The 22813-nt window shown below is 38.3% G+C and overlaps 1 protein-coding gene across 1 annotated transcript in view; it reads left to right on the top strand.

The window, feature by feature from the left end:
• The window catches only part of LOC110298830 (phospholipid-transporting ATPase ABCA3-like), a 108769-nt gene that overhangs the window by 58943 nt on the left and 27013 nt on the right, over window positions 1–22813 (top strand). The window contains exons 21-25 of the mRNA XM_021168316.2: window positions 6613–6865; window positions 6999–7203; window positions 11551–11773; window positions 17966–18127; window positions 22454–22632. Of these exons, the coding sequence (XP_021023975.1) occupies window positions 6613–6865; window positions 6999–7203; window positions 11551–11773; window positions 17966–18127; window positions 22454–22632 (1022 nt within the window). The remainder of the gene's footprint in view (window positions 1–6612; window positions 6866–6998; window positions 7204–11550; window positions 11774–17965; window positions 18128–22453; window positions 22633–22813) is intronic.

Here is a 22813-nt window from a genome sequence, read left to right as displayed (position 1 = left end):
CAATAAAGGAGTGTGCTAATGCTGATTTGTTTGTTGGCTTGGGGTTTGACTTTTGCTTTTATTCTTTGTGTAATCTCGTTATTATTTATTTGCCAGATGAATAGTTGGCAGAGCTGTTCTCCCCTTCTGTAGAGATATTCTCCCATCTGTTGTCTCCACTCAGTCAACACCCCCTTTGCAGCTCAGAAGTCTACTAGTTCTATAAGATCCCGCCTGACAAGCACTGATTGCCTCTATATTCTGAGTAACTGCAATCCTAGCCAGGAAGTCATGACCTATATCCATACCTTGAAGTATTTTTCTCCTGCTTTTTCTTGTTTTAGCATTTTAAGTCTTATGCTAAGTTTAGGGTTAATTTTTATGCAGGGTGAAAATAAGGGTTTAGTTTATTTCTCCTACATGTAGCTATGCTGCTTCTCTAACACCAGTAAAAGGAGGTGGGTGGTCTAGTAGCACTCCTCACTCTCCTGCTTGTTGTGATGTCACCGCTGTGTCCACTTTGCCCTCCTCTTAAGGTGGACTGCCCTCGAACCCTGAGCCGGAATAAACCCATTCCCCCTTAAATTACTTTTCTCAGGCTCTTTTTCACAGCAGCAAGGAAATAGCAAGGCAGGCATGTTTCTATCCAATAATGTTTTTTGTTGAGTATTTTAGTTCTCCTTGTATAGGTCTTTCATTTCCTTGGTCAAATTAATGACACACTATTCTGTAGGCAGTTGGGAGGGGATTATTTCCCAGTTCTCTTTCTCGGTGTGTTTATAATTGGCGTTTAGGAAGATTACGATTTTGCTTCTTTTTGTTCAATGCTAATTTTGTATTTTCCCACTTTGCTAAATACTGATCAGCTCTAGCAGTTTTCTGTCGCATGTAATTTTAAAAATGCATGCTTGCTCCGGCTAGGCTCTAGGACGTGCAGCCGCTCACCTGCTGTTGATTCAGGCCCCATGATTAGCTGAGGCTTGAGATCCTGGCTATGCTCCAAGAACAGCTTCTGCCTAATGAGAGTGCCGCTCATTTCTCCTTGCCTGGTGCCAGCAATGGCAGTCTCACCCAGCTCCCTTTAGCCCCGAGGAAGGAAAATACTAGAGACTTTTATATTTTAACCAGAAGTTCCAATTGGTTATAAGAACACATGCTCCACTATGTTCATAGCAGCCTTATTTATAATAGCCAGAAGCCGGGCTGGCCATCACTGGAAAGAGAGGCCCATTGGACTTGCCAACTTTATATGCCCCAGTACAGGGGAATGCCAGGGCCAAGGGGTGGGGTTGCGTGGGTGGGGGGCTGGGGGGGCAGTGTATTGGGGACTTTTTGGATAGCATTGGAAATGTAATTGAGGAAATTACCTAATTAAAAAAAAATGTGATAAAAAAAAGAAAACAAACCCGAAAAAAAAAATAATAGCCAGAAGTTGGAAAGAACCCAGATGTCCCCCAACAGAAGAATGGATACAGAAAACGTGGTACATTTACACAATGGAGTACTATGCAGCTATTAAAAACAATGAATTTATGAAATTCTTGGATAAATGGATGTATCTGGAGGATATCATCCTGAGTGAGGTAACCCAATTACAAAAGAAGTCATTATATATGCACTCCCTGATAAGTGGATATTAGCCCAGAAACATAGAACACCCAAGATACAATTTGCAAAACACAAGAAAATCAAGAAGAGGGAAGACCAATGGGTGGATACTTCATTCCTCCTTAGAATAGGGAACAAAATACCCATGAAAGGAGTTACAGAGACAAAGTTTGGAGCTAAGAAGAAAGGATGGACTATCCAGAGACTACCCCACCCAGGGATCCATCCCATAATCAGCCACCAAACCCAGACATTATTGCATATGCCAGAAAGATTTTGCTGAAGGGACCCTGTTATAGCTGTCTCGTATGAGGCTATGCCAGTGCCCGGCAAATACAGAAGTGGATGCTCACTCACAGTCATCTATAAGATGGAACACAGGGCCCCCAATGGAGAAGCTAGAGAAAGCACCCAAGGAGCTGAAGGGGTCTGCAACCCCATAGGTGGAACAACAATATGAACTAACCAGTACCCCTAGAACATTAACACCCTGGTCTTGTCCTTGATATTAGCAAAAATACTTGGAGGTTTTGCCTAGCTACTGTTGGCAGTATGTCTGTTTGCCCTGTTCTCTCTCTCTCTCTCTCTCTCTCTCTCTCTCTCTCTCTCTCTCTCTCTTAATGTGACACAAGATAGAGTAATCTGGGACTAGGTACTCTCAAATGACTCTGTCTTGCAACTTTCAATAAGCTTTATGTATATTTAGTGTTTTAACTATCACCCATGGAGTTTCTTTTTCAGTCTTGTCTATTTGGTGGTCCATATATGACTAATTTATTTGAAGGAATTTCTACTTCTCTTGATTTAGCAAATTTTCTGCTATAGTGTATTGAAAATGTTTTCTATTCCTTAGGCATGAAATTCTTCTTTTTCTGTGTCTACAGTTTGTAGATTTGGTCTTTTCATGGTCTCCCAGTGATCACACATATTTTGTTCCTACATTAAAAATTTACCAATGTCTTTAACTGAATGTATTTGTTCTTTTACCCTCCCCCTGACTCCCTCACAGTCTGTCCTTACTGTGCCCTATTCTGTTGTTACTGTGTTTTATTAGCTTTGTGTTTTATTTATTAAATGTTTTATTTCCAGAATTTCATTTCATTTTTTCTTCAGTGTTTCTAATTCTATTTCATATTTCTGTTGGCATCCTTATTTTAGTTAGCTATTTCTTCATGTTCTCTCTTATTACTTGGAATATATTTAGATTCATTATTTTTAACTTTGTTGGTGGTTAGTTGATTAATCTAGATCTCTCTAGATCATTTGGATCCATTATCTTGGCATTGGTAGTTATGGGGGAGATACATTATCTTTTAATGTTTCTTATGTTTTGCATTGAGACTTGAGCATAAGAAGATTGATCACAGTTTGCTGCTATTTTTAATCACCATTTTAAATTTTAAATTCAATTTTTATTTAGGTTTGTTCTTTGGCAAGTTCACACATGTAATAACAATGCAGACTGATGACTCTGATATCTTACCCATCCTTCCGAATCTCTGGACTGTCCCACTCTGCTACGTTTTGCCATGCAAATCTCTTTTTCATGTTCATGTCTACTTGCAGGGAACGGGAGAGGGGGGAGAGGGGGGATGGGGAGAGGGGGAGGAAGGAAGAGAAGGAAAGAGGGAGAGAGAGAAAGAGGGAGGGGAAGGGGGAGAGGGAGAGAGAGAGAGAGAGAGAGAGAGAGAGAGAGAGAGAGAGAGAGAGAGAGAGAGAAAGAGCGCCCTGCTGGATTTAGCTAGGAAAAATCTGTGTGTGTCCAAGACACTGATCCTCTGTCAAATATACAGTTGACACAGTTTTTCTTCCACTCTGAGTGATCTTGTTTTAGTTTCCTTGAGCCCTTTAGTTTCATGCATTCCTACTTTTGGATCAATAGTCTTATCTCCTGTGCTCCTGGAGTCCAGTGTAGAAAGCCTCTACCTCTGTCTGTATGTTCAAGGCACCTGTTACTTTATTCTCTAGCAGTTTTGGAGAATTGGATCTTATGAGGTCCTTGGTTCATTTAGAATTAAATTTTGTGCAAGATGAAGGCTAAGCATATCATTTGCTTTTCCTGTATGCTGACACCCAGGATTCCCATGCCATTGGCCAAAGGTGCTGCTTTTTCGTTAGTATATACTTTTAGCTTTTTTGTCAAAACCCATATGAGCATAGTGTGAGAACTATTATCTGGGGCTTCTATTCCATTCAATTGATTTATGTATCTTACTTTCTTCAGTACTATGCTGTTTTTACTACTATGGTTCTGTAGTATAATTTGAAATCAGGTGTGGTGATCCTTAACACAATATTCTTTTTGTTTAGGATTGCTTTGGCTATCCTTGGTCTTTTGTGTTTCCATAGAAAGTGTAAGACTATTTTTGCCATATCTGTGAAGATTGACCCTGGACTTTGTATTGAGACTGTAGATTGCTTTTGGTAGATTGTCCATGTCACAATATTAATTCTTCTGATCTGTGAATATGGGAGATCTTCGGATCTTCCCATTTTCTAATGTCTTCTTTATTTCACTTTCTTAGAGTTGGAATTGTTGAGATCCTTTATTGTCTTGGTTAGGTTTATTCCTATGTATTTGTTTACATGACTATTGTAAATGAGTCTATGATATCTTTTCACGGATTTGTTGTTGTTGTTTGTTTGTCATTGACATATAGCAAGACTAATGATATATATTTTCCATTTTACCACTTTGAAGCATTTATTAGCTCATAAATATTTGGTAGACTTTTTACAACCTCAAATATATAAAATCATTCCTTACTCAAATAGGGATACTTTGATTTTTTTCCAATTTTTATTTCTTTTGTTCGGTGGAGCACTGTGACACCACAGTGCAGCACTGTGACTCCACAGTGAGCACAGTGACACCACAGTAGAGCACTGTGACACCACAGTGGAGCACTCTGACACCACAGTAGAGCCTGTGACACAAGAGTGGAGCACTGTGACACCACAGTAGAGCACAGTGAAACCACAGTGGAGCATTGTGACACCACAGTGGAGATAAAACTTAAAGCTCTGTACTGACTAGAAATGGAGAAAGTAGGCAGCATTTTTTGCTCTTGACCTTTATGGTAATTCTTTGAGGTTTTCTCTGTCTAGCCCTCTATTGGCTACATGTTGTTACATATATTGGCTACATGTTGTTACATATACCCCTCATTATTTTCAGTATGCTTCCTTCACCCACTTCCAATGATTCATGAAATTATGTTGGATTTTGTAAAATTCCTTTTCTGCATCTATTGATACAATCATGATTTCTGTAGTCCTGTCTGTGATGAATTTGATTATGTATGTATAGACCAAGATAACTTGATTATGATGAATGATCTTACAGATGCAGTCTTGAATCCAGTTTGGCATTATTTTGTTGAGAATCTTTCCAACTACGTTTCCCAGAGAGCTTGACCTATAATTTTATTTCTTTTCCTTGTGTCTTTATTTCGTTTTCTTGTCAAGGTAACAGTGGATTCATAAAGACAGTTTGCAAGCATTATTTCCTTTTCGATTTAATGGAATAGTTTGAGTAGTGTTGGTAGTAGCTCTCTAGAGGTCTGATAGAGTTCTGCAGTAAATCGATATGGGTTTGATTTTTTTTTTTTACATAGAGTTTTATTACCATTTCAATCTCATTGTTGGTTATAAATATGTTTAAAGTGTTTATTTCATCTTGATTTAATTTTAGCAGGTTTTAATGTGTCTGAAAAGTCCTTTATTTTTTCAAAATTGTGAATAGAATGTGAACTTTTAAGCTAAGTCCATTAGATTTTCTGAATTTATTTGTATCTGTTGAAATATCTCCTTTTCATTTCTAAGTTTAGTATTTTTGTCTTTCTCTTTAGTTCAGATAATTCTGGCTAATGATTCTCCCTCCTTCTCCTCCTTCTCCTCCTTCCCCTCTTCCTCCTTTTCCTTCTCCCCTTTGTTTTATCTTTCTTTCTTTCTTTCTTTCTTTCTTTCTTTCTTTCTTTCTTTCTTTCTTTCTTTCTTTCTTTCTTTCTTTCTTCCTTCCTTCCTTCCTTCCTTCCTTCCTTCCTTCCTTCCTTCCTTTCTTTCTTTCTTTCTTTCTTTCTTTCTTTCTTTCTTTCTTCTTTCTTTTTTTTTTCTTTTGGTTTTTCCAGACAGGGTCTCTCTGTAGCCCTGCTGTCCTGGAACTCATTCTGAAGACCAGGCTGGCCTCGAACTCAGAAATCCGCCTGCCGCTGCCTCCCAAGTGCTGGGATTAAAGGTGTGGGTCACCACACCTGGCTCCTTTGTTTTCTATAAATTAAGAATCTAGAACTTATTATTAGTTTTGGGGGAGCCTAGGGCAATAGTTTTACAAGTCTGATATAAATATAAAGCTAATTTGTAGGAACTTTCTTTTTTATTTTGGGTCTATTTGGGCAGATTTGTAATTCTTAATTTGTGGCTCTTTGGATTCATAGAATTTCTTTAAGTTTTACAAGTTTATAGCTTTCTGTTTAACCATTTGTTACAATTGTTACCATTCTAATCTGTGCTGCTTTATCTTTCTACACAGGTAGGACAGGAAGAATAGTAGAGATTGTTGAACTTAACTCCAATTTTTCTCCTCTTAAATACCCACAATTCCAAGTAACTCTCTGTTTTTTCATGTAGATTTATTTTATGCTTTTATTTAGTCTTCATATTCTATGAGCACTGGTTTGCTTTTCTTCGAGTGTATTTGTAAAAGCGGGAAGTAGGAGTTCTTACAAACATTTTTGTGTAGAAATAGAAGGTTTTGAAAGTAAGGAAGAAATCTGAGAGTGTTACTATCACTAGCCTGTATTTTTTTTTCTTTTAGAGAAACTGAGCTAGAAATTATAAAATCTGTATGGCTGAGTGATAGAGTTCTTAAGGTGAATAGCCAAGATACATTGAGACTTCTTTGAAGCATGTGAGAGTGAAAATACATCAGACAAGTCAAACTATTATGCTGTTTCTCTTTAGAGCCTGTGGTCAGTGCTCTTCATTGCAGCTGACAACATGACCACTCTCGTGTCCTCGTTCCAGGTGATATGAAGAACTACTTGCTGACAAGTAAAGACTGCATTTACTCATGCATCGTGGCCTTTTCCCTTGATGTTAGCACAGAAGAAAAGACACTTATCTTTTGGTTTAACAATGAGGCATACCATGCATCACCGTTATCTTTATCGATATTAGACAACATTATTTATAAACATCTCTCTGGCCCCGATGCCACCATTACGGTCTCCAACAACCCTCAGCCTCAACGTGTCACCAAAGACAAATCTGATGAAAGGTGCGTTTTTGTTAAATGGGATACTTTAAATTGATCCTCTCTTCCTGCCTCACTCTAGCTGTAACAAAATGCTGCTGTTAGCAGTTAGTCTTGTCTTTACACCCTTGTGTGACCTTTATTCATTCTTTTATAGAAGCATATCAGGAATCCAGATAGTCTTTAACTTGCTCTTTGGGATGAGTATTTTCACCAGTGGCTTTTGCCTCATGACAGTGACCGAGAGAGTCAGTAAAGCAAAGCACATACAGTTTGTGAGCGGTGTCTATACCTTGAATTTTTGGCTCTCTGCTTTGCTGTGGGACCTCATCATCCACTTCGTGGCCTGTGTCCTGCTGCTGGTGAGTTACTTGTATTGTCTTAAAGGCTGCCTGTCATACATCATGAACATTTTCTACTTGTCTGACATTTACTAAAGTCTACATCTTTCCAGATAAAAATGGTTTGACTAATCAAGTTAGAAAATCTATTGTGGAATATTTCTCAAAGTAAAAAAAAAAAATCCTTCATATATATATATATATATATATATATATATATATATTAACTAAAATGCTAGGAAAGCTCATTTCTGACGTACTTGGCCAGCAATACTGCCTTCAAACCTTCATTCTGTAGATAAGGATGTGTTACAACAGATCAGTGGTATACTAACAAACACTACAGCTCCTTTCCTTTTGCCGATAACCCCCCACCATTTCCCCATCTGTAATGCAAACAAACAAACAAAAGACTTGTACTCAGCTTTTGAATCCTTTCTCTAGAAATTTTTAAATTATGTTATGGGCCATTCATTTTTTGTGTTTATGTGTGTCTGTGTATCGGTGTGTGTATGTACTTGTGTAGGTATAATCTTTTTGCATTGAAGACCACAGGTAATAGAATAGATACCAAATAGATTTTGAATGCAGTCTTCAATAAGCAAGACCAGGAGAAACATTGGTCTGTTTACACTTGTTACTTTCTCCTGCTTTTCATTACCTGGTGCTCTCTCCACAGCCACATTTATGTTTCCTTTAAAGGATACGTGAGCTTCCATAGTCAAAGCTTAAAAGAAAAAATCCATTTCTCTGTGTAGTGATTGAACTATAATGTTCCATGGATATTTGGTATCCTGTCTATTTGGTGTTATGTATGTTTCTTGTATCCCTATGGGTGTCTCCTTCCTTAATTTGGGGAAGTTTTTTCCTATGAACTTGTGGAAGATCTGGTCTATGCAGTTGAGATGGGATTCTGCTCCATTTATTGAAGGTTTGGTATTTTCATGCTCCCCCCAGTTCCTGTATATTCCTTTTGGGTGTCCACCTAATTTTTTATATTCTTAGCATGTATGGTCTAATTTGATTCTTTATCTCCTAGGCATGATATTCCTCCCCTGCCCTCACTATGTTCATTCTACTTGCAAGGCTTTCCCCTGAGTTTTGTATTTGGATTATTGTGGTTTTCAATTCTTTTCATTTCAGCTTCTCTCTATATTCTCATCTCTTTACTGAATTCAGTTTTCAAACCCTGGATAGTTCTCATCATTTCATGTAGTCATATATTGTGTTTTCTTAGGTATCAATCATGTGTTTATTGTTCTTCTCTTTAAGATTATTGGGATGTTTAGTCTTGTCTTCTTTAAATTCCTTGAATCTTTGAAGTTTATGATTGTCTTTAAGTTCTGTGTCCTGGAGTTCATCTAGGTAATTATCACTAAAGACCATATTTATTGGATTGGTAGATTTGGGGGTGGGATGGGGAGAGCCCTTTCATATTATTTGTGTTTTTGCAGTGAGACCTTTGTTTGGTTGTATGTCTGATGTGAGAGTCTAAGCTTCCTCAATCTGGTCTGACATATGGGTTGAAAAGCCAAGGGGAGACCTGAGGGTCGGGCACAGATTAGGTGTGTGAGGCTTCAGAGAATTATTGACTGGCTGAGCTAGGCCTAGACATGGAATATGGCACAAGTAGTCTGGGGTCCTGGTGACTCACCAGATGAGACTGGTGCAGGAAATTTGTGAGCATAGCCAGGCCTGATGGTTGAGAATGACAGACTGAACTGACTGAGCAGCTGGGCGAGATGTCCAACCTGGACTAGGTATGAATATTGGATAGGATGTGGGTAGGTGAGGGTTATGGGAACTTGATAGACTGATTATGGGATGTGCGACCTGAGCAAGGCATGGAGGTTAGATGTGTATGGACAGGTTATGGTTCAGCTGATCAGACTAGACCAGGACCAAGCCTATGGGCTGGGAACTGCACAGGTGTGCCTGATGAGACTTTAGCTGTCATATTTAGAATGTCGTTCATAAATAGTATAATCTTGGCATTAATCTATTTTTCAGACTGACAACCTTAGCCTTACAACTAGAGTCAATAAGTATCTATATAGCTGGGTTAATATTATCATACTGTTCTATGTTCCTCCCATTTTAATTTGTTCTCTAGTCAGTATTAGCCCTTATTTTCCCATCTGTCCTGAAGATGAATATGCATATGTGATTAACTATATCATGTGAGCTATTGCCATTCAATTTCTCTTATAGCTCCAAGGCCTCAGAAGCTTACACACCAGTGTGTTGCTCTACTATGATCAAGCACCTTAATTTCTCACACTTACTTTTTATAAGAGATTACCACTGGACATTCAGTCAGTTTTCACTTGTATCTGTTGGCAGCTCCTCTATCTTATGAACCTTGTTTTATGCTGTGTCTCCTCACTAGCTCAGGTTCACATGTCTGTTCTTCAGGTATAAAAATTCTAGTTGTTTTTTTTTTTTTTTGAGACGTAAATTATTTTTGAAACCCTTTGTCCGTCAGCAGATGCTCTCTATCTTTATTATTATCTGTGTAAATTGGCACGTCATAGCTGTGCCTGCTCAGGGGGAAAGCTTGTTATTCTGGAAAGTGAATAGAGTGTGCAATGTCAACTAAGTGTGGTCAGCACACCTGTCGCTCCTTTATCAGTCGTTTGTGTTGGGTCCATTCTAACTCCTCTCATCTAGCCATTTCTGAAATATCTAACAAAGTATCATGCATTATAGTAGCCATGTGCACTCCTCCCTTTTCTTTTAACCATGTTTATTGTCTCAGTAGCTATGTCAAATACAAGTGTGGTGTGTATGCAAGCTTGTTGTGGAAAAAATTTTTATCTGGATCACTTTGAGTGGGTATATGTTTCTATTTTTACATCTTTCCTCCCACGTGTTGGCCATTTGATCTGTTGGCATTCCTCCTAATTCTCTATTGAGCCACACAGTAAAATGGAATTATCACAGAGTCTTTGTGATGTTTTGTCCTTCAGAGTCTTAAGCCATTCCTCTGGTAGCTGATAACATGTAGGGCAGTCTCCCTCATCCAGTCAGAAATTTTGCTTATAAAGACTGTGTTACGGCCGCTGTGATCCTCAGTCTCCCTTTTCTTCTCTCCCCAGCAAGTACATTGAAAAACTATCGCTCAGATTCTCTATTTTCTCACCAATTCTTCATCAAGACTATTTCACAAAGACATTTTTAAAGATTTAGATCTCAGATTATTTTTTCACCCTTTAGTTGACTAGGAAGTAGTTACTTAAAGTTATTTAAATAACCTACCATATTCATAGAAATTAAAATATTTAAAAATCTAGCAAAACCCCAAATGCTAAATTAGAAAATATAAATAGTCTTACTAATTCTGAGATTTGAGGATTTAAACAAACAAACAAGCAAACAAAACCTTCATTCCTTATGCTCTTGGAGTTTTCTAGTTTTACATCTTTCTCCCAGGTTTTGCCCATTTGATCTGTTGGCATTCCTTCTAATTCTCTATTGGGATCTGTAATAGAAACTTTTTTAAAAGGGGAAAAACTCCAAGGTGAATTGCCTTATTTACAAAATCCATCAATGCTGGGGGCGGGGAGGGGGGCAGGAAGTGCTATCAATTATAAACCAACATCTACAAAAGACTGGTGAAAATTATCCTAAATTGACCTTTGAAGCAACTTAACATTGGTTTATTTGTAGAACCTGATAATGATAAGAAAATTTAAACAAACATAGTTAACTTAACCAACACAAGCGCAGCACTAATTTAATAATGGTGAATGGTAGATCCCTTAGAAAAAAAGGAAATTCTTCCATAAAGTGAACTGATTTGTAAAAACACGGAGATTGAGAGTGGGTGTACTTGGAATTGGGAGTAAAAGAAATTGGGAGTACAATTTGATAATTTGATTCCATGGAGAATGGAATGAAAATTTTCTAAGTCAAGATGAGAGCAGGAAGGCAAGTGCAGTGGCAACGGTTGATGGTCAGGAAGTCGCACATCAACAGAATGATTTGGCTGGTGAAGAGTCAGTTCCACCAAAAGGAACCTTTTCTTTCCTTCACTAAATTTTCTGGCTTTCAGAATAGGTATTGCATACTGTGTGGACAGAACCTGAACCACCACACAAAGATGCACAGTTCATTTGTTAGTATAGCTATTTGGGGGCTAAGGAATCTTTAGGCAGTGGGGTCTAGTTAGCAGAAATGGGTCATTTAGGGCAAATGGTTAACATTATCACCTCAGCCCTCATTTCCAGGAGTCCCTTGCCTCCTCATCAGCCAGGAGACAAGGCACCTCTACCAAAAGTTTCTGCAAGACGCCAGTGACATGAAACACAGCAACATAGAAAGTAGCTAATACACGCCATTTGCTTTGTATTTCCATTCCCCGCTCAGATAGTGTTCCTATACACTGATGTGGATATATTGTTGGAGAAATACCACTTCCTGGACACAATGTTCATCCTCATGTTGTTTGGCTGGTCTATTATCCCCTTCATCTACCTGCTAAGCTTCTGGTACAACAACAGCACCAATGCCTACATCAAGATCTTTGTCTTCAACCACTGTTTAGGGTTTATCAGTATAATTGTGGATGCTGTGGTACAAATCATACCAGGTAAGGGATTTACAAAGTTTCTTCCTTTCAGGCACTTCCTGTAAATAAAGAAAGATGACTTTTAGGGGAAAACATTACTTAACAAACTTTATTGAGTGCCTTTAATATTGCAACATTATATTGAGTGCAATGAAGAACACACTGAGACACTAATATCACTAAACCAACCATTCTCTTAAGACCTTGTTTTCTACCAAGAAGCACCTGATGACAGGAGCCTGGTGAAGCTATTTCCTGAGAGGCTTTGCCAGAGCTGACCAATACAGATGTGGATGCATGCAGCCAAACATCAAACTGAGCATGGGGATCCCAAGGAGAAGTTAGGACAAGGACTGAAGGAGCTGAAGGGGTTTGCAACCCCATAGGAAGAACAACAATATCAACCACACACACCCCCAGAGCTCCCAGGGACTAAACCACCAACCAAAGAGTATACATGAGGTGGGGGACACATAGCTCCAGCTGGATATGTAGCAGAGGATGACCTTGTTGGACATCACTGGGAGGGGGCCCTTAGCCCTGTAGAGGCTCCCAGGGTAGGGGAATATTAGGGTGCTGAGGCAGGAGTGAGTGGGTGGGTGGGTGGGTGAGCACTCTCATAGAGGCAGGGGGGAGGGAAGGGATGGGTGGTTTGTGGAGGAGAAACTGGGAAGGAGGATAACATTTGAAATGTCAATAAGTAATATAACCAATAAAAAATGGGAGAAAATGCCTTGTTTTCTTGGGCTTCCTCCTAAGATCATGGCATTCAAGAACTGACTGGAGCAGTGACAGATAAAAACAGGAACACTTGAAACTGAGGACTGTTGCCACTCCTTCACTAAAGCACACTGTCAACATTGTTTTAAGTTATTCAGCAATGTGTGCTGCAGAGACCAGAAGGAGGAGGCTTCTAACAGACTCCCTGCCATCAAGTTTTGTCTTACCGTGAGACTAGTTTAACATTTATTATGTAATTTTCAAGGGGTACTAATAAAGCCAGATGAAAGAAATTGTTCTCTAATTTGTAGAAGTTATTCTTCACTCTCTTTTTTCCAAAGGAACCACATTGCTATCAATTAGCCTCTATTTTATTTCCCATTTCCTATTTCTGGTGTAACAAATTACCTCTAATATGTAATTTGTATCAATTTTAAAAACTACGTAGAATACCTAAGAGTCCCAAATAAACATGACTACTTGTTACGTGGCACAGCCATACCCACTGGAAACAATGAAAGTCATGAAGCCAGCACAGCTGTTTGACACAGTTCCAGCCAAGCTGAGCTGAACACTGATCACCGAGATTGCTGCCATTTTGTTTCTCACTTTTAGATTTTGGTCTCTGCATGTTGCATTCTTTGGACTTTCTTTATTATGATTCGTTTTATGTCCTTTCCTGAGAGAATTATGTCTGAGTCTTTTAAGGAAAGTCTTAAACTGACTTCCCTTCTGCTTTTAGGGAGACAACTTTATCTGGGCCTGTTTGGAAGTGTTCCTTATGCCCTCCCTGGAGATCGTGCTGAGCACAGATAAGCACTAGGATGCTAGAAATTTCTTTATGAGGCTTTGACTTCAGGCATCTTCTTAGGGTATCCACCCCTAAGTAAACTCAAACAGTATAACTGGTACAGGGTACACAGATTCTAAGTCTCTTTTTATAATACACTTAGAGCTCTCTGAAAACGTAGTTTAAAGATGGGGTGGGGGTCTTACAGGATATGCCCATGGAGGAATACAACTCAACAAATAAGATAGATCGATTAACATAATCTTTTCCTACTTAATAGCATAGATAATAAAAGGATATAAGTAAAAAGAGATAGGTATCAATATTTTCTATCCATAAAAAGATGGGTTCAGATATTTCTGTTTATCTGGAGCACTTTAAAACTGCAAATTCTGCCAGCCTAAAAGCAGGCTGTCATATAATAAATGTGTTTGTGTTGGCAGAGACATTCTTTATATCTGTTGAAATGCAGTTAGCTGATAATAAAAAATAAAATCTGTCCTATTTGAATTTTCTAATTGTGGCTGAACTTGTAATACCTAGACATTTGTAATGAAACATCAAATACATGTTTGGAGACAACATGATATAATCTGTACTTCTTGGAAAATCATTAGTCTGTCTTTGTGTTTTAAAAACCTGTAAAAATAAAGACGCAGTCTGATTGCTAGTTAACCAGAACTTCAGGATCACCTGACTCATTCCTCCCTCACCTCTTGGGAACACCGCCAACTTCCTGCTGGTCCCTGGCAGTTACATGTCCTATAAAACATGTCAGGGGTTCAAGAAGCAATTCAAGATAGACTGATTTAAGATGGCGTTTATTCTTCTTTATTAGGAAAATCATTGCTACTTATCATTTGAACTTTACACTTGTGCTAAACAGTAGCTTTAGAGAAAAAGAACCATCTACATAATTGGAAAAGCAGCAAAAATACAAAATACTATCCAGTCACCATAAAGTTATCATCTGAATGCACACGTACCATCTCTCATTATGAATATTTCGAGATTTTCAAAAGTTCCACATAAGAATAAAAGAACCAATCAAAGTGCAGAGAATGACTTCATAATGTTCAGTTCAAGTGAGATACAAGATATCTGTATTTCACTTCCTTCTCCAAGGCTCAGGGATCATGCCAGAAGAGTAGTGAGAAAGACTTTAAGAGCCAGAGGCCATGCTTGACTACAAGGAAACTATTTTCTGGACACATGGGGCAGTTGCACAGCAGTTGAAACAGCTTGCACAAGAGCTGGGCACACTCAAGCCAGATAAAACTCTATTGGTAGTTGATAGCTACTGGGAAAGGGAGAGTCAGTTTTCTTTAAGGGTGTGGCCCCTAGTAGATTGGCTGTCTTCTAGTGAAAGCCAACAACTAAGAGTATATAGGCAGTACAAACTGCTTAAAGGGTTAAAGTGTGTGTGTGTGTGTGTGTGTGTGTGTGTGTGTGTGTGTGTGAGAGAGAGAGAGAGAGAGAGAACAAGTGAGCACAAACTTGAATGAGTAGGAAAGGGGAGATGGATCTGGGAGAAATAAGGGTGTGAATATGATAAAATACACTGTACAGAACTTTCAAAGAATTAAAAATGAGAAAAAAAAGAGTCATAGGAATATCTAAATGATTTCCATCGGAGGATTTGTTACAAACTGTTTTTACCTTTTTATGCTTTGAAAACTACCATAAAATAGAGGTAATGAAAAGTATAGGAAAATTTAGCTCAGAAGTTTATTTATTAGCAAAATAGCTACATATCTAGCACCAAATACCCACCTCCTCCTTATAGAATCTTCAAGAAAATGAAATAGAAGCTATCAGCACAGACTTTTCCTGGGCTCTGGGAAGTATCAAATGTTTATGGAAATCAGTAATTATTGGATCAATATAGAAGCAATATAAGACAACCAGAAAGACTAGTGGCATGGCTATGTGTCTTGCCTGACCCTTTGCCAGCTTAGTGGCAATCTTGAAATCTTGGAGTTCATGCTACCTGTGTGGAACCCTGATCTTTGTCAGTAATAGAAATGAATCAGGCTTTCTTCACACATTTGTGTGTTGGTCTGTTCTGCTCTGACTAGGGGTTGCTCAGAGAACAGTCTCTGGTTCACCGTGCTCACATTTCAGCTGGTATAAGAAACAGTGTATGGCTCAGAAGGACTATAGCTGATGAAATGACTCTTCGATGTGTGGAAGGTAACATTACAGCTAAGATAGAAAACAGACTGCCCAAGGCCAGGAACAACAACAAAACCCCAAATAGGGAAATTAAAGCATCCAAAAGTATTCATATACATGATGTGATTTACATCATACACAGGATACATTAATAGACCTTTTAGAGAAATGGAAGTGATTGGAAAACATATTGGAAGAGTAAGGGGATCAGTTTGAGTGGAGAGAAGGAAGTGTGTGTGTGACCAAAGTACATTATATACATGCATAAAATATCCTGAAACATATTGTTTTGTATAATTATTAAAATATGACCATATATGGAGAAAACCACATAGAATGCACAAGAAAGCTAACTATAGCTAAAGAGAAAACTCAGTATAATTTCAGGGTAAAAGACTAATACATCAGTAATTTCTCTACATCTTCCACAAACAACCTAAAATGAGCTCAAAGAAATTTAATTTATTATAGGATCTAAAGAAAATATTTCAGAAAACTCTAAGGAGGCAAAAGACTTGTGCACTAAAAATCATGAAACAGCATTGAGAACAGAGAATCAAAAGATGCCCAGTTTACAGATTCCATAACCCAACAGAGCTAAGATCCTATGCAAACTGACAGACACACCCAGCAGGAGCCTTAGAAAGATTCTGACTGTATTGATTTTCACAGACAGAGAAAAACATACTTCAGACTCATGTGGAATGAAGGTGGACCTCTCACAGGTTCTGATGTCAAAACTTACTTTGTATATACAGCCCTTAAAATAGTATGGCAACAGTGTGATAATAAAAGTATATAATGTGTATAGATAATGTAATGAATCCATTAAAAAGCCCAGATATAAAACCCCCTCACTTACAGGGTCTCTTGATTTTCAACAAGACTTCAAGATCACCCATCTAGGAATAGAGAGTCTTTGATAAATTGTATCAAGAAAAATGAGTATCTACCTCCTGCAGAGTGAAATTGAGCCTTGCATTACACAATGGACAGAAGTGAGCTCAGTAGTTTGCATGTCAGAGCTGAAATGTAAAGCTAGTGGAAGCAATCAGGACTAGATATCTCTGAAGCCGGCCACGTATTCTTAAACATGACAGCATGACACCAAAAGTACAAGCTATGAAAAATAATGTGAACTGACTCTCACCAAATGAAACACTTTGTGCACCAAATGGCATAAGTAAAAAGGACAGCAAACCATATCAGAGCAAATATCTCCAGCATACACATTTGATAAAGACCCGTTATAATCTAGATTATAAAAAAAAAATACAATGACTTCTTACCCATCAGCAATGAAAAAAACAGATATCCTCCAGTAAAATGTGTGAAAGGCCTTAAAGAGACATTTTCCAGGGAAGATATACAAGCGCCAACTACATGAGAGGATGTTCAGTATCCCTGAAGATTAGGAAATGGAATGACTCCCAGGGAGTCACTTTACTCTTTAGAAGACGATGTTTACATGCACTGTGATAGGTGCCAAGTGAGTAACCTTTAACATTATCCTGTAAGCTTTAGCATCTCTCAAAGTGAGCAGTCAACGTCCCAACTTATTTTTGGCTTCAAGTCTATATGTACTAACTGCAATTATGGGCTTCATTATAATAGGCTTGTAATGATGACAACAACTGAAAAAGTGGTGAATTTCAGAAGGACTTCTCTCATCCTCCGCTATTTGCTTTCCCAATGGGTGGCCACATTTGTTTGTATAAATATGTAAAGATAAATTTATAGGTTATATATGGTTATTATAATGCATCAGAATAAAATGCCACAATAAAACATTCTTTTGTGTATTTTGTGTAATATGTATTTTGCCCAGAATTAACTTTATTTTTATACCCAGCAATCTGAACTTGTTTTGTAAGTCCAAAAGTGTGACTTCAGAACACTAGCCCTTTACTGTGTTTCCTATGCCCTTGTTCATGCACTTACTAGCTGCTATACTCTGTTACTTTAGAGAAATCTCAGCTTTAAATTTGTTGCTTTAAAGATATATTTCCTTTCAACTAATCAGTCACTTCTTATCCACTGAGTCATAGTCTAAATCTCCCTTAATTAGTTAAGTAATTTTTGAGACAGAGTCTAGTGTTGTGGTGCATGTTGGCCTAAAACTTTCACTATATAGCTCAAACTGCTCTCAAATCCTGATCTTCCTACCTTAGCACTCAAGTTCTAGGATTACAAGTGCATACCATCATGCCTGATGATGCAATGTTGCTTCTTCATGAGGCACACAATAGAGGAAGTGCAGGAAATAAGGAACACTGTTCTTCTTTTGCTTTCAGACGACAGATTATATACATATCAACTTTTCCTAAAGACTTTCCAAAAGATGTAATCATTGAAATAAATTGTGTTCTGGGTTCATCAAAGGTAGACTAGCTAGTGGCAAGAAATTATAATTCTTTGAGACTAACACTATGCCTTGTAATTTTCTTACTTTAACTTAGTCACCATGAGGTGTTTTCCACAGTGTTTATTTGATATAAAGCATGTTATTGTTATCTCTTAAATCACAGATATTAAAACCAGTACTAAGAATCTCATACTTAACTCCATGCTGCTGTTACCCATTTATAACTTTGGGATGAGTATCTACAAATACTATAACATCCACGAGATAAGGAAATTATGTTCTTCTTTGGGATATATTAATACCATTCCAAGTTGCAAAAGTCAAAGTAAGTATCTGAGGTTCTCCAAGATCCATCAGAGGCAGAAACACTAGTCTGTGTGAATGACTTTCATCATCCCTGTGTATCTGTAAAACTCAAGTGATTGCTCACTGTAGTCTTCTTGAGAAAGAAGCCTGCACTGTGTTACAAAACACAGTCTTAGCTGAGATTCAAACTTGTATGTGCTCCCTCTAGTGAGAAGGGTCACCACAAAGGGGAATCAGTTACATTCTACATTGGATTTTCATTTCTGTCAGCCTGCTTCTACACACTGGTATTTGAAGGGAAGATATTCTTGTCTAATATGGGGCTGGGTACATGATAGACACTTAAGTATTTATGGACGAGTAATTCATTAAAGGTTAATTATTTCAGTGGTGTGAGAAAGGATGCAAGGTTAGAAGAGGTAGGATAAACACCCCAACCTCAGATATCTAAGGAGGCTGCACTCCCACCACACACATGGCTTGCCCAACAACTACAGCACATAACTTACAGAATAAATGAGAGTGGAAGCACATTGGGTGTGCAGCATCATTCGTCAATTCAGAACAGCTAAGGAATTTACAGCCAAATCTGAGAGCAGCAATGGGAAAATAACTTCACGGTGATGTCTTGAGCTCCGTGCTCTTCTTTGAGAAGAATTAATAGAGCAAGAAGTCTGGGGATCAGTAGAGAGACACAGGACTCAAGCACGTCTAGCCACCAGATGTACAAGTGGATCTTTCCCTATATAGTAATCCAATAGCAGCAGAATATATGTTTTTCATGTTTAAGCATAGAGTGCTCAGCAATGTAGACCACAGAGCACAGAACAGTTCTCTTTAATGCATGTGAAAGCTACTGGGAGTGTGTACATGTGCATGCATGCTTACTTAATGACAGATAACTTGGACCATCTTCAAATGGTAGGAAATGACACATCATAATTTAGTACAAAATAACACCTTGGCTGAAAACAGACCAGAGGGGAACTATAAAATATTTTAAAGTAAATGAATATACAATCAAGACATCAAAACTCATATGATGCAACCAAAACATGTTTAGGGTTTCTGTCTCATAAGTAACTCATTATATTAACAAGTCACATGCATATCCAGTAAACTTTTATATACAGTCCACATAAGTCTGTTCATACACATATGTATACATTGAATAACATGGTTTCTATACCTAAAAGCTAGAAAAAATATTAAAACAAAAAGTATAAGGGAATAAATGTATAAAAAGAAAGCAACTGGAAAAAAAAGGGTAGCTCTTCAAAGAAAACAATATAATTTGTCCAACTTTATATGCTACAGTTAAAATAGAAAAGGTAAATGATACCATCATTTGTAATTTTAAAAAGTAACAGTTACTATAACTCTATAGACATCAAAAAATAAGAGGGCATTGACAATAAATCTCTTCACAAAAGTGGAATGGACAAATTATTTTAGAAACATCAATTGTCTTTAGGAACCACTATTCTAGCCTCAACTCCATGGGGTCCACCTTACTTTAGATTCCACATGCAATATTTGTCTTTCTGTGTCTGATTTATATTATTTAATGTCCCCTAGCTCCACTCAGGTTATCACAAGTGACAGGAGTCTGCCCTTTTATATGGATGAGTAGTAGCCCCCGTTTGTATGTCATAGGCGCCATGCTTTTCCTGTTTCTCCAGTGACAGTATTTTTCATGTACTGTTTTCTGTGAGGAGTGTTGCAGTAAACAGAAACACAGATGTCTCTTTGATTCCTTTTCCTTGGAATATGAACATGGGACTGCTGCTCCCGAGTTGTGGTAATTTTGCACCAGAGGTTTTGAGGACCTTCCATGCATGGTTTCATTTCCTTTGCTAATTTACATCCAACCAATAGTGACCCTTCCTTTCCCTCCACATCCTCACAAGCTCTGTGTTATTTTCACCCTTTTTGTTCAGGAGGAATGAGGTGGGACTGGTGTGGTTTCGAGCTGCATATCTCTCATGATTAGTAATGTTGATCACAGTGAAAAAAAAAAGAAAGAGAAAATTTCTTTTTTTTCCCTTTTGTTCCCCTACTCTCTGCTCCCCATGTGGCACATTTTGTAGTCTGGATGGCTCATTCTGGGCTCTTCCATGCAACTTTCCAATGCTCTGTTACTGTTGCATGCCTGTTTTTTACTTGTTTTTCAACCCTCCTATTTAAAAAATAAATGTTTCTATCCTCCCATGATTAGGGCATTGTAGTTTTTGTTGTTTTTTTTTTTTTTTTAATTTGCTTGGATGCTTAGTTTTACTTGCAGCTTATATATTACTAGATGTTTTGTCTTTATTATTAGATGTGTGTGATTATGACACACTGAAGTTCTTGGATGTCCACTTAAAGGCCCTTCCCTCCAGTATTACAACACAGGTCAGATAGTCATGAATTCAGCTTAACGTGTCTTAGAATGTGTTTTTTTTTTTTCCTGTCTCCCTATTTCTAAAGGAGACTTGCTGGCACTGTTAACTGTGGGTAGGTTTATTTCTTTGTTCCCTTTAGTACTTTAAATGTACCATCTCGTCCCATGTGCTCTTGGCTTGCAGGGTGTCTGGTGAGAAGTCCACTGGGTTTTCTATTAAGATCTCATATATGATGTATTTTTTAAGATTTTGTTTTATTTTTAAGTATGTGTACATGTATGTACACCTGAGTGCAGGTGTCCATGGTGGCCAGAAGAGGGCCTCAGATCCCATGGAGCTGGAGTCACCAGTGCTTGTGAACCACCCAATGTGGATCCAGAAAATGAAACTCTGGTCCACTGGAAGAGCAGTCAGTTCTCTTTACCACTGAGCCAACTCTCTAGCCTGGAGATGTAGTTATTTCTTGCTGCTCATACTTTTTTTCTGTCTTTGTGTTTGGTAGTTTTATCATCAGGCATTTTGGTAAGCTCCTGGACTGCATTTGATTAGTCACCCCCATGTTGGGTGTTTTCCTAAGTCATGGGAATCTTCACACAAGTTCTTTAGGTATGGTTCTAAGTTCCTTTTCTCCCCCTTTACCTTCTTTAAAATTTAATGCATGTAAGTTTTATCTCTTGATGATGAGATTCCTCCGGTCAGTCTTCTCTCTTTTTCTTACCTTTTAAGTTTGTTCCTTTGACTAGGAGGCTTCAAACATTCCGTCTGAGGTGACTGATTCTTTCTTCAGTTTGATCAAGCTTGCTGTTAAAATCTATTTAGTTATAGATGATTGCGAGCTTCCACGTGGGAGCTCGGAACTGAACCTGCGTCTTCTGCAAGAGCAGAAAGCACTCTTATCATCACTCTCTTACCAATGTTCATCCTCATGCCCATTATTCTAAGTCTCAGTTTGGGGATCTTGTAACCCTTGTGTAAATATTTGTAAACCCTTTGCACATTTTCTGAGACCACCACCTTTTAAAGAACCAATAAATGTTCTCTGGGAGTGACATGCTTGTCTCTATATAGTAGCCTGTATAATTCTGGTGGGGCCAGCAAGTAATGTCTCTCAGCTGGTAAGTAAGGCCTTACCTTCCTGTTCTTTAGGTCTCTTGGTTACTGTCTGTGTTCTGAGTTTAAGTGTATCCACTGGCTTGTTCCTGTATCTAGAAAATCACTTGATATAGAATATAATTAGCGTAAAACACCACTGATCTGTCTGGACCAAGGGATTTTTCTTTTCATACTGTAATAGATTCCTCCTGGGGTAGGAACTGAAGGTGGTGCTTAAGCCACATGGGAGGAGAAGTGATATACCTGAAACATAGTCCTTTTGGAAATCAATCCAGGTAAGCACTTCCCCCTCTGCTGGGGCGGAGGGAAAGCAGCTAAGCTGATAGACCATGTTGGCTAGTAGTGTACAGCCAACCAGATAGATTTCTCTTTCAATACGATTCTCTGGGTTCTGTTTTGCCTTGTTTACTTTCTTTTTATTTGACTCTATGTATGGCCCTACCTTCACTTTTCATGCTATGGTCCCCAATACCTGAGAAAGGGTTCAGATTTATGACAAAAGCTTCCTTAGCACTGATAAGGGCACTGGGTATCTGCTCTGCACGGTCTCTTTGCCATGATGATGTTGCTTCTGTGGTCCGATACTCTACCTCTTAGAAAGGGGATTGAGACACATTCCACTGAAGTGCATTTCTCTTAGTCTATCAATATGGATTTTCCTTTGAACCCACAGAGCACACAAATGACTGGTGTGTGTGTATGTGTGTGTGTGTGTGTGTGTGTGTATCAAAAACATTTCTGCTCATAGGTAACAGTTGATCTATCTGCAAGGGGAAGACAGGGATCCTTTTCACATGCCTGGCTGACATCCCATTCTGTTAACATCCTTCTGTTGTTCTTCTCATCAGTTATTGACATTCCTATATACAGTATGGGTCAAAAAGCAATTGGAAGGCATGTGACTGCCATGGCTGCCACAGGACTGATATACTTTACCCTCATTATCTTTCTGGAGACTACTTCATGGAATTTAAAGATCTTCATATATCGATATGTTCTCTTTGGTATCTACAGGATATTTTATAAGGTAAGTAGCAGAGTACAGGCCTTACAGATAACTCACCTTTTTTTAAAAAACAATTTCTTATTAGATATTTTCTTCATTTACATTTCAAATGCTATCCCTGAAAGTCCTCTATACCCTCTCCCCACCCTGCTCCCCAACCCACCCACTCTCACTTCCTGGCCCTGCCATTTCCCTGTACTGG

This window comes from Mus caroli, unplaced genomic scaffold (genome assembly GCF_978045245.1).
Source record: "Mus caroli unplaced genomic scaffold, Mus_caroli_1 scaffold_8, whole genome shotgun sequence".
NCBI classification, from domain to species: domain Eukaryota; kingdom Metazoa; phylum Chordata; class Mammalia; order Rodentia; family Muridae; genus Mus; species Mus caroli.
This window is presented reverse-complemented; position numbering and strand designations above follow the sequence as displayed.